A 16,269-nucleotide genomic window follows, 5' to 3' on the forward strand; every position below is an offset into this window, starting at 1 on the left:
GACGGTGCACGGTAGGGCCTGCGGTGGGGCCGGAGCCGGGGGACGGGGGCTCGGGGCCGGGGCTTAGCCCCGGCCCCGAGCCCCCGTCCCCCGGCTCCGGCCCTTCATGGTCCCCGCTTGCAAAGGGCCCCGAGCTGGGTTTGGGGGGGGGGGTGTCCCCCGCCTCTCCTTCCCCGGGGGCTGTGAGGTGAAGCGAGGCCTTGCACAGGGCCCCACGGTCCTGATGCGTGTCCCAGAGTGCTCCCACTGAGGGGGGGGGGGAAAAACCAACCCACCCCCTTTTTCTTCAGGGCAAGGAGGAAATCCCCCGACGCTGCAGCCCCTCTCCGCAGGAATTGGTCCGTAACGAGGCCAGTCATGTTCCCTCCTTAGGGATTTTTTTTTTTTTTAAGTTATTCTGGGTTTTTTTGAGTTATTCTGGAAGCAGCGTGCGCTGCCTGCGGGGACAGCGGCGGTTTGCAGCTCGGGCATCCATCTGGGTTGGATTCCCTGTGGGCTGTGATTGCTGGTAATACACAGGGCACTTGCTGCTTGAGAGAGCGCAGTTGAGGGCAACGTGTGTCTGGTCACGCTTTTCTCTTGTCGCCGAGCTCCCAGGCTCTCCTCCAGCCCCCTCGGGTGGGGATTCGCAGGGCAGACAGATATGTTAAAACTAGAAATGGGGAAGACCCCATCCCAGGGGTGCGCTGGGCCTGCGGGGATGAGGAGAGTTAAAATGAGGCCAAACGTGGATCGCCGTCCCTGGATTTTAGACTGCCAAGCCAGCCCTCTCCCTTTGGCCTGGTGGCGGGGACGAGGAGCGCAGCAGTGTCACTGCTGCTGCTGTGGACGGGGACGCTGCGGCGAAGGGGGTGTCACTCCCTCAGCACTGCCCAAGGGTGGAAAGAAAGTCCGGGAGCCTTGAATCCCGCTGCTGTCTCTGAACTCTTCAGCCATCCCTGTGCTTGCTGTTTGCAGTGTCAACCCCACGAATGTCACCTGAACCCACAGCCACCGGCACTCCTTTGAAGCCTGGGTGGGTGTCGGTGTGACGCCCAGCCCAGAGCAGGTCCGGCTCTGCCTCCCCTCATCTCCCTTCGCCTCCTGGTGATTTCTCTGCTTTTGTCTCTTGCAGATGGCGGAACGGAAACTCCTTGTTCTTTTTGGCAGCCAAACTGGGACGGCTCAAGACACAGCCGAGAGAATTGGCAGAGAAGCCAAGCGACGCCACTTCCAGTGCAGAGTGGAGGCGCTGGACAGCTATGACGTGGTGAGTGGTGACACAGAGGGGTGCTCCAGGCATTTCTGGTCTTACTCCATCTCCACCAACCCCATTTCTCGGGCTCAGGCATCCTCCACCCTTGCTGTGACCTGCTGTATTTCACCAGACCCTGGCTCTGTGCCCTTCCTGAGGGCAGCTTGTGCTTAACTCAGCTGAAAAGGTGTGAAAACTGAGGAATGACTCTTGGGATAGAGTCCGTGTTAGATGGCAGATGCTCAGCCGTACCCTGCAAGGTGAGGAGCACCAAGGAGCCGATGCTGTAGGCAGCGTGTGGGCAGCAGATGATGCTGCAGGCAGCGTGTGGGCAGCAGGTGCTGCTGCAGTGCCTGTAGAGGAGGTCATGCAACGCGGGGCTGCGGGTTTTATTCCGAGTGTGGTCTGTCCGTGACTGGAATGCAATGTTAGCAGCCATGTCAGGACAGCCGGGACACGTGTTTGTAGGTTGCTGACCTGACTGTGCCTTTCCGTGTTTGTGCCCTCAGGCCAACCTCATCAATGAGCTGTTGGTGGTATTTGTCTGTGCAACCACCGGCCAGGGTGACCCACCTGACAACATGAAGGTACGACGCACTCCTGTCCATGTTGCTTTTATATTCCTGGTCCAGTGACTGGATTTCTCTCTTGAAGCAGCTTGAGCAATGGGTATTTTTGGAGGGGGCAGCTTTGGAGCAGCACCAGTCACATCTCGTGTTACTGATGGGACACGGGCAGGGAGCTGGTGAGGTGTCAGCAGCTTAACAGCTGAGAGGGGCCCTGCCGTCGCAAGAGCCATGAGTTTGGGGAGAGCTCACAGAGCATCGTCCTCCTGGCAGGTAGCAGTGGCGGCTGCTTTAAGGGGTCACTTCTGCAGAAGGCCATGCTCCCCACTCTGTTGGGACTCAGCGGAGGGCAGGAGGGACCCGGTGGGTGGGCGAGCGGGGAGCTAGGGACAGGCAGGCAGGGAAGGCTTCCTTGGCAGCAGCGTGACTCCCCGGCCCTGTCCTTCGTAGATGTTCTGGCGGTTTCTGTTCCGGAAGAACCTGCCGCCCGGTTCCCTCTGCCAGCTGGACTACGCCGTGCTGGGCCTTGGCGACTCCTCCTATCCCAAGTAAGCAGCTCTGCGGCTCCTTGCCTGCCCACGACAGCTGCTCCTCGCAGCTCTGGCTGCAAGCAAGAGCAGAGCGGCTGGGGAACGAAGGGGGGGAGATGAGACAGAGCCTGACTGTAGAGCAGCAGCTCAGAGGAAACATAATTCCCACCAGCCTTAAAAATCCTTGCCCTACCAGCCCATGTCCCTTCTCACCCCCAGGAACCGGGCTTCTGCCTGTTTCTTTCCTCCCAGCCTCCTCAAGCAGATGCTTTGCTGCAGTGCCTGGGACATCGTTTCCCGGTCAGTTATTACAGACCTGCGGTTCTCTGTCTGAATTGCAGGAAAGCCTGTGCCACAGCAATTTCAGTGGACCAAGCCAACAGGAGACATGAAACATAGAGTTTTAGGTGGCAGCCAGCCCCGTTGGTCCCAGTTCTCTCCCAAAAGATTGTTCCCCTGTGCCCGAAAGAGCTGTAGTGGGAGGGTTGAGAGTGTGCCTGAGCTCCATGGGGCAGTGAGGGGCTAGGGGGAGGGAAGTGTTTCTCTGCCTGGGGCACAAGCTGCCTTGAAGGGAAGCTGGACCTCCCCGAGTCCCTTCTGGGAGCTGGGCACAGCCTGTGTGGCCCAGCAAGTGGCAGCCACCTGCTTCTCCGAGCTGCCCCAGGATGGAGGCGTAGGCTGGGCAGGGCACAGGGCCAGGTCGTGCGTGCTGGCTCTGGCTGGACCTGCCTCTGAGCTGCTCCGGAGTAGCCCTGGCAGCGTGTGCTGGCTCATGTAGCCAGCGCCTGCTGTCCTGCCGGAGCAGCCCTGCCCTCTGCAGCTGCGGTTATTCTCTGCTCAGGTTTAATTTTGTTGCGAAGAAGCTGCACAAACGGGTGCTACAGCTTGGGGGCAACCCTCTGCTGCCAGTGGCGTTGGGAGACGACCAGCATGACTTGGGGTAAGAGCTCAGTGGAGGGGTGGCGGGGGGGGAGCCCTTTTTGTCCTCAGGCTGACGGCAGGGCTGTGTATGCTTTACCCCAGCCTCGGGGAGAGCAGCGTGCTGCTCCCACTCTGGGTCTTCTCCTGCGCCCCAGACGTGGCCAGCGGCCTCCTGCTGCTCTCTGTGAGCGTGCTGGTCTCCACTCATAACTCTCCTGTGCCAGGGCCTGGGTCACTTGCTTCTCCAGGGTGTCTCACGACTCCCAGCATGTGCCAACGTCTCGTGGCTCTGCCCCAGTCCTGTTCGGACCAGGGGACGACTGTGTCACACAGCCGCGTACCTGCAGGCATTACAGCAGCCTGAGCTGTGCTGCTGTTCTCCTCGCACGGGGCAGAGCCTGTGTGCAGCCTGGGGGGTCGGTGACTGCCACCGGCCGTGCGCAGGGGTTGGTGGTTCTGTTCAGAAGTCAGTGCTTGGGCCCCAGAGAGCGAGTCAGTGCTTAGAGTGGCTGAGACATGTTTCCAGACCTGAAGCTGGAAGGGAACGGCATGGGGCGACTGTGCAGCGAAAGGGGAGCAGAGGTGGTTGCCCAGGGGCGGCCCAGCGTTGTCCGGGTGCAGGGGTAGCAGTGCTTGAGCCTGAAGGGATGATGCTGCACTGCTGCAGCCCGAATTTCCTGCTTGCAGGCCAGATGCAGTGGTTGATCCATGGCTCCTGGCCTTATGGGACAAGATCCTCGCCTTGTATCCTCTCCCTCCTGGCCTTGAGATCATCAGTCCAGATGTACGGTGAGTGCAGAGGGTAGGCAGGGACTGCTAGAGCTGGCTGGTGTGAAATGCCGTGCTTCCTTGGCGGTTCTCCGGGGTGGAGATATGCTCTGCTTTGACCAGGAAGCCTCCCCACACAGCTTCTGGTGTCCCCAGTATCCCTTGGACTTCAGCCACGGGTGGCCCATCTCTCTGGATAGGGTGTCCCCTTGTCCCCTGGGTGTGTGTGTCAGTTGCCCTGGCAGGGTTCTGCCCATCTTGCTGTCCCGATGTGCCTCTGCCCTTGGCAGACCAGCCGAGTGTGTGTGCCCAGCCAGCCTCCCTCTGCCTGCTCTGGAGCCTTTGTGATCTCCTTCTCCTGACAGTCTGCGTTGTGTTCCCTTACCACAAGCCAGCTCCAGGGGACAGGGACAATGGGTGGTGGATACGGTGGGAGACTTCAGGCCTCTCCGTGCCTCCAGCCTCTAGCACTACGGCAGCAGGGGAGCTGTGGCATGGAGGTAACTGCACTGCATTGCTCTCTTCCCCACAGCCTGCCCCCCAAATACACCCTGCACTACCTGGCTGAGGACTCCCCGCACCCCAATGGTGGCCTGCTCCAGCCGACAGCACCCAGGGCTGTTCCCTCCGAGCTGCATCCCTTTGCTGCCCGGGTGGTGTCCAATCAGCGGGTCACGGCAGAATCCCATTTCCAGGATGTCCGGCTCATCGAGTTCGATGTCACAGGCTCAGGGATCACGTGAGCATTTTCCTTACTCTCCCAAGCTTTGCTGTGTGGGATCGGGTGTCCCGTAGCCTGCCTTCCTCTTCCACTCCCCTTCTTCAGTAATATCTGAGGCTGCAGCCTTGTGGACGTGGTCCCTGCTGTGCTGTCCCCCTCCATGCCAAAGTCAGGGCCGTATGGCAGCGTGGGTCCTACCCGTGGACCAGCTCTCTTTGCCTTGTCAGGTTAGAGAGCACAACGTTAGGGACCCTGGAAATGTGGCTGAGTTGTGGCCTCTCCCGTGGTGCGGGCGCTGGTCGGGATGGCAGTGGTGTGCCCGTGGGCCTGCCCCGCGGCTGCGCTCGGCAGCTCCCGCTGCATCCACAGGTTCGGTGCGGGGGATGTTGTGATGATCCAGCCTCAGAACTGCCCCGAAGACGTGCAGCAGTTCTGCCAGCTCCTGCGCCTGGATCCAGACAGACGCTTTGTGCTGAAGCCCACAGAGCCCGGTAGGTCCTGCCCCGCTACTCCTTTCCTGCCCTGCTGGGACAGGGCAGCCCCCTGAGCTCTGGCCCAGCCTGGAGCTCTGCTTTTCCTTTGCTGTAGACCCGGTTAACAGGGAGTTGGGAGTGGCTGATGGATACAGGACATCTGCCTGTCTCGCAGTGTGGGGGCTCTCCTTCCCTCCCAGCGCTGTGCGCGTGTGGATCCCACGTTAGGGCCAGTGTGACTCGTGGGAGGAATCCAGCAGCGTCCAGGCTGCACCCGTGCCTTGTGTCTTTGCAGCTCCCAGCCCAGAGTGTGGAGGATCCTGCAGCCTCCCTGGCCCAAGACCCGAGTCGGGAAGCCTGTGCTTCCTTGCCTGGGGTGTGCAGGTCTCCCCACTCTGCCTGCGCCCCAGGGACCTACGCTAGGTGCTTCTGCAGCCACAAACCAGCACCAACAACGAGAGAAAGCCCTTGGAGGTCCCTTGGAGCCCTTGGTGGCTCTGCAGTCTGCATGCTACTGGGAGAGTTTTCTCTCCTGTCCCCTGAGTGCCCATTCCCCCTCCACCTTTCATGTGTCTGTCAGTGCTGGGATTTTTGCCTGGCAGGCAAACCCAAGGGAAATTCAGGCTGCTCCTCACACCCTTGGGAGAGAAGTAGGAGACAAGGACAGGCCTGACACGTACGACACTGCTGGTTATTTCTGCTGCATTGTGTGTGGGCAAGGTGGGACCCATATGGATAAGGCATTGTCCTAAAGCACTTGCATAAAGTAAGGGACAGCTCCACACCACTGACTTTCTCTGTTGCCAACCTGTGGGCTTGAAAAGCAAGCTGGGGAGAGCAGAGGGAGTGGGGGCCCATGGGAGCAGCAGCGATGGCAGTAGCTAAAGTTGGCTGCACTAGCACGTTTATGCAATGCTGGGTGCGTGCAGGGGAGTGCCAGAGCTGCGGGGCCAGCAGGCAGGCAGTGCTCGGGCATCCGGCCCCGGTGCCGGCCCTGAGCTCTCCCTGCTGCCTTGCCTTGCAGGCGCATCCCTCCCTGCCCTCTTGCCACAGCCCTGCACCATTCGGCACCTGGTCACCCACTACCTGGACATCTCCTGCGTGCCGCGGCGCTCCTTCTTCGAGCTCTTATCCTACTTCTCTACGAACGAGCTGGAGCGGGAGAAGCTGCAGGAGTTCAGCTCTGCACAGGGCCAGGAAGAGCTGTACAGCTACTGCAACCGGCCCCGCAGGACCACTCTCGAGGTAAGGCCGGGGGAGCATGGCAAACCCGCTCCATGAGGGCTGTGCCATGGCATAAAGCACCCAGGCAGATGATCAGCCATAATTTCTTGGCTGGGGAACTTAATCTGCTTCACCCACTTTCTGAAGTGTCCTTGGATTTCCACTGGTGGTTCAGACCTGCTCCCAGTCCTTCTGGGCTCTGTGGTGGGCCCTATGCTGCAGCCTGGGGGTGAGGGGAGGGCAGTGGGACAGGGCGGTTGGTGCTCAGAGGTACCCGGTGTGGTGCCTTCGGTCGAGGGCAGCGTGGCACAGCAGTGTGGGACAGCCTCTGACGCCCCAAGAAGCAGGCAGGCTGCCTTCTGGGGTGTACCAGGTCTCACCCTGCCGTGGCTTTGCAGGCCCTCTGGGATTTCCCTCACACCACGTGTGCCATTCCACCCGAATACCTGCTGGACCTCATCCCTCGCATTAGACCCCGCGCCTTCTCCATCGCCTCCTCCATGCTGGTAAGAGCTCAGCCCTTTTTGGCCTTATGTCAGGCTCTGAGCTGAGGGTCTGGCAGGGCCAGGGCTGACCGTTTGTGCCATGCACACTGCCGACGTTCAGGCTGTATTCCCGGGCCCTCTGAGCACCCACATCCCACCCAAACCCCCGCTCCACTGTGAGCCTGCGTCAGCCCAACGTGCTGGACGTAAACCCCAGGGCTGTGCCAGCCTCCGGATTAGGGTGCTTGCCCTCCTGCAGCCCTGCAAGTGCCGGGGCTGGCCCAGTGCACTGCAGAGGTCTGGTGTCCTTGTCACGGGGTGCAGTGGGATGTGGTGTCGCGGAGGCTGGGCGCTTCCCTGGGTGGTGTGGCCATGGGAAGGGGGAGTGCTGCTGCCTGCTGCTGGCTGCTACTGCGGCGAGGTGGCAGTGGGACCTGGCCCGGGTGGCTTGGTACATGTCAGCCCAAGCATGGGTGGCATTTGCCCTCCGTGAGGGCCTCGTGGGTTGGACAGGCTCTGTTGCCATTGTCAGCTGTGCCGAGCATTCCTGCAGCAGTGCTTCTCTGGGAAAACCCCCTTCCCCAGTGGAAAGGTTTTGGGCAAGGGTGTGCTCCGTTCTGTGTCTGAGCGGCCGTTTTGGGCTAGGACGAGTGTTCCAGATGCCCTGGCAGGAGCTGGGCACAGGCTCTGTCCCTGGAGGAGGCACTGGGCTGTTCCTGCAGAGCCATGCTGGGTGTCTTCTCGTTTCTCATGGCTCCTGTCTGGACACAGGCTCACCCTGACCGCATCCAGATCCTCATGGCAGTAGTGCGGTACAAGACACGGCTCAGCAAACCCCGCTGTGGTCTCTGCTCTACCTGGTTGGCTTCTCTCAACCCAGAGCAAGGTAACATCGATTGGATTCTGTGAGGACCCTGTGTGCTTGCCACAGCACACAGCGCTGATCCCACGGGACTGTGGTGGAGCTGTGTGTGTGCTGGCTGTGTGCTGGAACTGCCTGGACCCTCGGTGAAGCACCACCACCACGGGGAGCTGGAGCACACTGGCTTGGCTGGATGGGCTGAGCTCACAGTAGCTGTCCTTCCTCACTGCTCCAATCCTCTTCAGGGCATGGCATGCTCCTCCAGCTTGCCCTGAGCACCCTGAGCTCCTGGTTTTCTCCCAGCTGCTTGACCTTCCTGCTCCCAGTGCCAGCGTACCCCGCTGTCCCACAGTGGGCTGCTCCAGGCGTCCTGGAGCTGGTAGTGCTCTGACTGCTGGACACCTCCAGCCCCATAGCGCCAGCTCTGGGAGGGATGGTCCTTCTTTTGAGCACATCCATCCTGTCCTGCAAAGCCTGTGCGTGCTGCTCATCTGCTCTAACCACAAAACCCCTCCAGCTGAGTCCCCAAGCAAATGTAACAAGCTCACGGGGTCTCCCTGTTGCAGGATGGTAGAGAATTGCTCTGTATGACTCCAGGGCAAGATTGGGTCTTCTCAGAGTACCTAGATGGGGATCTTCACCCCTCCTCTGGCTCCCAGGGGAGGCAAGTTTGGCCCTCCCTTACTCGACAGCCAGGTTGAGATCTCTGCTCGTCTCCACCGCTGTCTTCCCTGGCACCAGCTGTGTGAGGAGGAAGCTGTCCCACAGCCCGTGTGCTGTGGGGCTCTTGCCTTGCTCTGAGGTTCACTCAGGTGCTTGCGGAAACAGCTCTGAGACAGCTGAAGCTCTTTTCATACACACACAGTTTCCCGGTGGCAGCAGGGGTGCCTTGGTGCCGGGGTGGTGGTAAGCCAGGTGCCGTCTGTATCTTCGGAGCATCCTGGAAGAGCTGGATGCCCAGCTCACCCTCCGCAGGGTGTCACAGGTGCAGTGGTGGTGGGGTGATGCTAGTTGGTCTGTTTGTTTTGCAGGTGATGTCCGGGTGCCTCTTTGGGTGAAGAAAGGAGGATTGAAGTTCCCAGCTGACCCTGACACCCCTGTGATCATGATTGGCCCTGGCACAGGGGTGGCACCTTTCCGAGCAGCGACACAGGAGCGAGTGGCACAAGGACGTAGAGGTGAGGAATGGTCCTGGGAGGGACTCGGCATGCCCCTTGCTGCAGACAGGTCTGTGTTCAGCATACGGGAAGGAGGGACTGGGGGCTCCTGAGGGTTTGGACAGGCCCAGGCTTTGCTGTGTTTGAGTGGGAGCAAGCTGGGCTCTGGGGCAGGTGAGGACCAGAGCCTGGTGTGTGCAGCCTGCGTGGTTATTCACAGGCTGTGCTGCAAGGCTGCCCCTTGGGTCAGGGCAGGGCTCTGCAGAGGCTCGCTCTTGGCTCTCTGTGAGTGGAGATGGGTTGTTGAACTCGTCTTCGGCTGCACAAGGGGTCGTGCCTTGTCCCATCCTCATTCCCCTGGCTCGGCTGTGGGTCTCAGCAGGAAGCTGAGGCTGGTGGGGGGGAACTGGCAGCCCTGGGGGGCTTCTTCTTGCCCTACCTGCCCCCCGCCTCCTGCTTTCCCAGCACACGGGGGCCTCTGGTTGCCACAGGTCACTTGGCTTCATGCTCACATGGCTCCTGGCTCTTCCAGGCCAGGGCTGTCAGCCAGGCGCAGCAGAGAGGTGAGAACCTTGGGGCTCTGTCACAGGTCCCATGGGCACCAGCAGTCCCCAGCACTCGGAGGGCGTTCGGTCCACCCAGCACAGCCCGTGTGGTCTGCTCTCTGCAGGGAACTACTTGTTCTTCGGCTGCCGCCAGAAATCCAAGGACTTCTACTGCCAGGCGGAGTGGGAAGAGCTGGTGACAAAGGGATTCCTGACGCTCTTCACTGCCTTCTCCAGGGACCAGGTTAGTTCCCAGAGGAGGAGGGTGGATACAGAAGCATCTCAGGCAGCACTGATGGGACTCTGCCAGTGTTTCTGGCCCCTGTACCTTTTGGCATGGCCTGTGAAGGGCCTGGTGGGGTGGCACAGTGGTCACTTCGCTTCCCCACACCACCTCGGTGCTGGCCAGGATCCCTACCACCATTGCAGTGCTGCTGCCCAGCCAGGACATGTCTGGCTGAGTTGAGCTGGAAAGATTGCTGGGACGGGGCCGGCGAGCACCGGAGCAGATAAGGCATTAGCCAGCTTTGTTTGGCTGGACCACGTGAGTGATAAAAGGTTCCCAAGCCTCTCAGGGGGGGTCACCTTTCTTGGTTGAGTGCACCCTCCCCACCGTGTCCCTCTGATCGCTGGCTGAAGCTGAGGAGCTTGGCCTCCGTGCCAGCTCTCCCCGAGCCTCAGCCGTGCAGGAGAAAGCTCCCCAGAGGTACGAGCACCCCCACTACTCAGCCCCTCACTTTGCTCCCTTATTTCTCAGGCAGTGTCTTTGATGGGCAGCTCTCAGCCCCTCTCTGGGCTGCAGGGCTTTTTGCCTTGCCGGAGAGGCTCCGTGAGCTGGGACTCTGTTTCACTGCCTTGCCCTGTCCCTTGATGGCACTGAAAGCTCAGCCTGCCTTTGAAACAGAGAGATCTGATAAAAAGGGTCAGTGAGAATGGGTATTTCTAGGTAGCTCAGCTGCACCAGTCCTTTTCTCCTGGCTGTGTGCATGCGTTGACATAAAGCCAGCATCTTTTATCCAACCACTTGTAAGGCATGAGTTGAATGGCTCTGTGAAGGCTTTCCAAGTCTTTGATGAACAGGAACAGTACTGCAGAGGTTTGTTGGATGACCAGTCTGCCTTTTTTCTGGTGGCTCACACAGTGAAGGGGGGACCTGCCGCTCCCCAATTCTGGAGAGCGGCCCCAGAGCCTCCTCCTGCCCTCGCAGACGCTGGAGGGATGGGACTCGCATCGGAATGTGCCTCCCAGCCTCCCCGCTTTGCCTGCTCCATGGGGCAAAGCAGTTTGTCATGAGGGTCTTCTGCCACCGAGTCCTTGCAGTGCTGCACAGGGAGGCAAGCAAGAGCGCAGCCAGGTAAGATGTGCCACATTGGGCCATTGTACCTGGGGCTCTAGAAGACGCCACAGCTGTTAACTTGTCAAAAAAGTTTGTTCTCAAAGAGCTTGGCAGAAGCTGGGACGCTCTATAGCTGAGCAGGATTTCCCTCTTCTCTCCGTAAGGTCCCCTTTGCAGTGACCTTCTGTCACATCACGTCTGCCCCGTGGCGCAGACTGATTGATCCCAGCCTAATGCGGCTGTTGCTAATTCGCAGCAGGATGCCCTGGGGTTTAGCTGAGACGTCGTGACCTGAGTTTGTCACTGGGGTGCTCTGGTTTCTAGGTAGCTGCAGGTCCTTAAATGACCAGCTCGGAGCCCCGGCCTCGTCGGCAGAGCCTCTGTCAGCACTTAGCTGATTAATGTTAATGATGCCGAAGCTGAGCTACCGGCTGGCTGTGTTGGTGCTTGCGACGGGCTTGCTTACCTCCTGCATCGCCGACGGCTGGGTCGGAGCAGTGGAGCCGTGCCCGGCGGTGACCTGACTCTCCAGTGCAATGCAGCCAGTGGAGCCACGTGGGACCGGCTGACCGCACGGTGACCAGCTCTTGTGACAGCCGGGGCTGGTTGCTGCTTGGGGTTGTTCCCACGCACACCTCCAGCCTGCAGCGTGCCGGGAGCCTGAGACGCAGCAAGAGCCTTGCTGCCTTTGGGGCTGGACGGGAGGGAGGAGGACGTGGGGAGGAGGCTGCGCCCGTGGCTCAACTCACCGCTGTGCAGAGCCTGGCGTGGTGGGACACGCGGCAGAGGGCCTGGCCTCCATCACAGTGTCACCTTTGTCACGGAGGAGCCGTCTGGGCCGGCAGTGAATTCAGGCACGTTGGCAATGGTGTTCCTCTTGGGCAGAAGCCAGGGCCGTAGGCAGTTGCTTGGATGTGTGAAGTCTTGTGGATTAACCCTTTGGGAACTCTCCTCGGTTGAGCTATACTGTACCAAAAGCCAGTTGTATCCAGTCCCTAAGCACAGCGGAGGGGCAGGGAGTGGGACCGAGGCCGTCCCTCCAAGCTTTCTGCCCTTCCAAGCTGTTTCAGGTCTCCAGCAGGTGACAGGGATGTGGGGAAGGGTCTCTGCCCTGCAGCAACCTTGGCACTGGGGGGCCACAGACCCTCCTCTGCCCATGCTGGGAGAGGAAAGGGCAGGAGGGGAGCCTTCGCAGGGACTCCCCAGCTCATGGCCTTGGCTGTTCACCAGAACTGGAGCAGGCAGGGGGCAGCCAGAGGATTTGGGGAGGCAACTTGGGGCGCGTTCCCCACCGAAGCTCCTGCTGCTGCACCCATCTCCCACCAGCCCATCCCAGTGCACTGACATGAGGTGTGGGGATCCCCTTCCCTGTGTGATAGTTGATCCAACTGCTTCTCCCAGTGCCCCCTGCTCTGGGGGGCTGCGCTGCCCCGAGCTTTTGCAAACAGCACCTGAGAACATTCCCCAGGGGCCGGGCAGGCGTGCTGGGGCTGGGGCTGGGGCTGCTGCCGGGGCTGGCGGGCTCAGCACCGTGTTTCCCTGCAGGAAGAGAAGGTTTATGTTCAGCACCGCATCCAGGAGAACCGGAGGCTGGTGTGGGAGCTGCTGAGCAGCAGGAGCGCTCATGTCTACCTGGCTGGGTGAGTGAGAGGTCTCCACGCAGGGACTGGGGGAGTGGGGCTGCACCTCCCTGGAGGCTTTCCCTCAGCTCAGCCTCTAGAGCGAGCACACCCTGCACCCCGGCAAGTCTCTAGGGGCTGCAGTGACTGCTGCAGAGGGACCAGCTCATTTCTCCTCTCCGTATGCCATGCTCCGCAGGCCCTGGACTGAGAGGGCCATTTCTCACCTACCCTGCCTTCCAGTTAGGAGGGGTAGAGTTGAAACCATGGTAAAGCTGCTCCAGCCGACCCCGTGTGCCCATCCCTCCAAATGCCGGTGCCCGTGACCAGTGTCACTTGCCAGTGCGCTGCCTGGCCTCTGACCCACCGCAAATCCATACACAGGAGAGCCCCGGCCTCTTCACACCCCTCTCCTCAGTGAAACTGGAGAAGGCGGCTTGTGCAGTTCCTGTGGCGGCTCGGGTGGGCAGGAGGCTTTTAAAGCACAATATACGAGACCTCCACCAGTGCTGGGGCTCATGAGCAACAGCTTTTGGGACCCTTGGCGCATCCTGGCTGGCTCTTTGTACCTGAAACTGCCTTCCTGGGGTAAGGGCGAGCCATGTTGTGCTGCAGCCTTCCTCTTTTGACAGCGTAGTCATTCACCGGGTGGTTACCTTGGTCTGGTTGGAAATCTTGAACTGTTTGGCCAAAAAGTGGGGTCTGGCCTTTGGAGGCAGAGCATCTGCAGCTCCGTTCCTAGCTTTGTGGCTCTTTTCCTGGGCGAAGCCCTTAGCCTGCGTGCCGTAGTCGCTGCCTGTATGGCAGGGAGGAGGCTGCTCACCCGCTGCCCAGGGCGAGCGTTGTGAAATGCTTGGGGCTCCTTGAGCTGGCGAGGGGCTGGCGATGGTGTTTGTCGTGCACCGCGTGACCTGGAAAGCACTGTGCAAACTTGTGCCTTGCTGTCGACACGAGCAGCAATTGCAGGAGGCTCTTTCCTGCCTGTCTCGCACCAGAGCAGGAACTTCCCCAGTGCCTCACAGGGCGAGACTGGCCTCGCTGCATTCCTGAGAGAAGGAGATTTTTGTTTACTGCCCAGGAAGCAGAGGCCAGGCCGCCCACTGCTCTGTTGTTCGCTGCTGCACCAGTGCTGCTGCCTGGTCTGGCGTGCCTCACTGCATCGCGGGGCTTCCTGGGGCCCTTGCCCCAAACCAGTCATTCCTACCCACGGATCTGGGGTTCGGGTTTGGTTTCCTCCGTCAAGCTGCACTTGGGACTTGGGATTGTGCCTCTGTCCACAGCCTAAACGCTGAGACCGTTGGGCAGCTGTTGGGTGACCACTGGGCATGGTGTCTTGATGGCTTTGTCCTCTCCTTCCTCCGTCCTCTTTGCTACTTTCTGGTGCTGATGGAGACACTCTGGGGGCTGTCAAAAAAGGATCAGTGTCTTGGAAAGAGCAAGGCTTGCACAGCTCTCCCCATTGCAGGATTTTGCAGTGGCCATGAGGATGGTGTTTTGGACATCGGGGTTGCTCCGAGACCCATCTTGCTGGGGTCTTCGGCCCTGGCGTGGGGTGGCCCTCAGCCCCAATCAGGCAGGTCGGATCTGAGAGCCTCGTCCTCCTTGTACAAGCAGCAACTGTCCTGTTTGCAGTGGGCACTTTGCCACCCCTCCTGAACAGCCCACGCCACGTGTAAAGACACCCGGGGGGATCACAGTGCTCCTCCCTGGCCCGCAGACTCTGAACTGCCAGTGGGGTGCCAAACAGGAAGGTGCAGGTGGGCTAGCCTGAAAATGGCCTTTTTTTCCCCCTAAAAATAGTATTTACAGTTTCAGCCACACTAGGAGAAAGATGGGGAAAGTAAATCCTGGGCTGTGTGTCCCTGAGCAGCGGCCCTGGGCCATGCAGCACGGCGTGTCTGCCTTCCTGGGCCCTTGCTGGCTGGGGCAGGGTCTTGGGGAGTCAGGGCTGTATCTTCTCTGTGACTGTGCCCACCTTATCTCGCCCAGGGGCAAAAAGGTTGAAAATGTCTCTTTTTTTTCTGCAAAAAATAGATATTTGACATGTTTTCCATCACAAGCCCAGCTACCTTATCTTGTACTTGCATATCAGTGCCTGACTCAGAAACAATACGACTCTTCCAAAAAAAGAAGACCTCCTTTCTGGGTATTTTGGGACGTTAATCAGCTTCAAACACAAGTCAGAATTCTGCCTTGTTCTTGGGGAAACAGCAAGGACATTGCCAGACGCTCGTGCCAATTGGAGCAGCCTGGGAAATTTTTATTAGATGTTTTTTTGTCACACAGTCAGCTCGTCAAATGGAACTCTCTCCAGGAAAAAGTCTGAATTTCTTATTTCCCATAAGAAATAATTGCGCTTGGAAGTGTTGAATCCTGTTCGGGTATTTTCTACACAGGAGCTCATGTTTTCTTCACTATTTCTCTTATTTTGAGGTTTGAACTGGCTTTGGTTACAAATCTCGCCATCAAAACAATTGTTTCAGATTTTTTGAAAGGAGGCAGCGGATGGACGGAAGCGGCCGCTCCTTCACAGCAGTCGTTTTACCCAGCTCAGGATCAGACATGTTTTACATTGAATGTTTCCCGAGATGAAAGGACAGTTTCCTGCCCTCCTGCTGATAAATTACGACTTGTGCATATTCCCCATGTCCCTCTAATGAGGGTGATGGGAAGTGGAGCAATATGGGGGCCAGAGTTAAGGCTACCGAGCTGCGATGCTCCTTCGCTGGGGACCGGGTACCGTGGCCACGTCTTTGCCTGCAAATGCCAGGGCTGAAAAGCCCTGTGTGGATAACGGCCTGCTCTCTAGGGAGTGGTACGAGCTGCCTCCCGAAGCCTGTCATTTATTCAGTGCCAGGCAGCCTGTGTTGCAGGGTGAGGCAGGTTCCCACTGCCCTGGTGCAGCGGCAGCCTGCGCTGCGTGCCGGGGGCGGTGGGTTCGGCCGCAGGGACCGCTGCCCCGCCGATGGGCTGCCTTGCCGGAGCACTGGGGCTGCAGATATGCCCCTGGTTTTCCTGCTCGCTCTCCCATCGCGCCGCCTACTCTCTCTTCCAGGAATGCCAAGCAGATGCCAGCGGCGGTGGCTGAAGCCCTGCAGTCGGTGTTGCAGCTGGAAGGTGGCCTGTCACCCTCTGAAGCAGAGGAACATTTAGCAGCCCTGGAACGGTCCCAGCGCTTCCAGTCTGAAACCTGGTCGTAAGCCTGGCTCCCTGCCTCCCCCTTCCTCCCGAACTCTGCCTGAATAAAGGAGCCAGCAAAATGATCCGCCTCTGGCATCATCCTTGGGCTGAGATGATCCCAGCTAGGACAGGGGCCTGGCGAAGGGGGTGGATTTACCCAACCAGCCCTTCCCTGATGGCAGCAGGGCCACGGCGGGCAGGGGGAGCCCGTCTCCTGGGGGTGTGGGTTTGGCGTGGGTAAAGCCTGGCTCCCCAGGCCCACACCCTGCCAGAGCAGAGGCGAGAAGTCTCTGTGGTGGGGTGCTGCTGGCTGGCTTCTGCGTGGGACTGAGCTGCCGTCCCGCGTGCTCCAGCTCCTGGGGTCCCCATGCTGGGTGAGCAGCACCCGCGGGGCATTGCTAGAGCTACGGCGTTGGCAGCGGCCGTTTTTTGTGGTAGGACCTAGAGGAAGTGAGCTGTTGCATGGGAGTCTCTCCACCCTGGCATTAGTCAGCGGCAGCAGCGCTTGCTGCAGGAGGCTGCCTTGACAGACCTGTTCCCCCTGTCTCCAGTGGCTGAGGCCAGCAGGGATGGGCACAGGAGGAAGCGTCGATCCCTCTGTCTATGCTGCCAGTTCATCTTCCTAAGCCTGCCTGATGCCGAGGTCTG

The 16,269-nt window shown here is 59.7% G+C and overlaps 1 protein-coding gene across 3 annotated transcripts; it reads left to right on the top strand.

Annotated features, from left to right (window-relative positions):
* The first annotated feature begins 175 nt into the window (after positions 1-175).
* On the top strand, positions 176-15,692 carry NDOR1 (NADPH dependent diflavin oxidoreductase 1). Of its 3 annotated transcripts, XM_050907828.1 has the most exons (15): positions 176-1,015; positions 1,115-1,249; positions 1,744-1,821; positions 2,251-2,348; positions 3,172-3,270; positions 3,939-4,040; positions 4,552-4,758; positions 5,110-5,231; positions 6,238-6,458; positions 6,836-6,943; positions 7,694-7,808; positions 8,816-8,962; positions 9,612-9,730; positions 12,368-12,462; positions 15,497-15,692. In XM_050907828.1, exons 2-15 carry the CDS (start codon positions 1,115-1,117, stop codon positions 15,639-15,641), a joined length of 1,791 nt encoding a protein of 596 aa, XP_050763785.1. In that variant the 5' UTR covers positions 176-1,015; the 3' UTR covers positions 15,642-15,692. The 3 variants fall into 3 exon arrangements, with proteins under 3 accessions (XP_050763785.1, XP_050763787.1, XP_050763786.1); XM_050907830.1 differs by lacking the exons at positions 12,368-12,462; positions 15,497-15,692 and adding an exon at positions 11,147-12,354; XM_050907829.1 differs by lacking the exons at positions 176-1,015; positions 1,115-1,249 and adding an exon at positions 1,366-1,494.
* Positions 15,693-16,269: the final 577 nt, after the last annotated feature.

The sequence above is a fragment of the Gymnogyps californianus genome, chromosome 18 (assembly GCF_018139145.2).
Source record: "Gymnogyps californianus isolate 813 chromosome 18, ASM1813914v2, whole genome shotgun sequence".
NCBI lineage: Eukaryota > Metazoa > Chordata > Aves > Accipitriformes > Cathartidae > Gymnogyps > Gymnogyps californianus.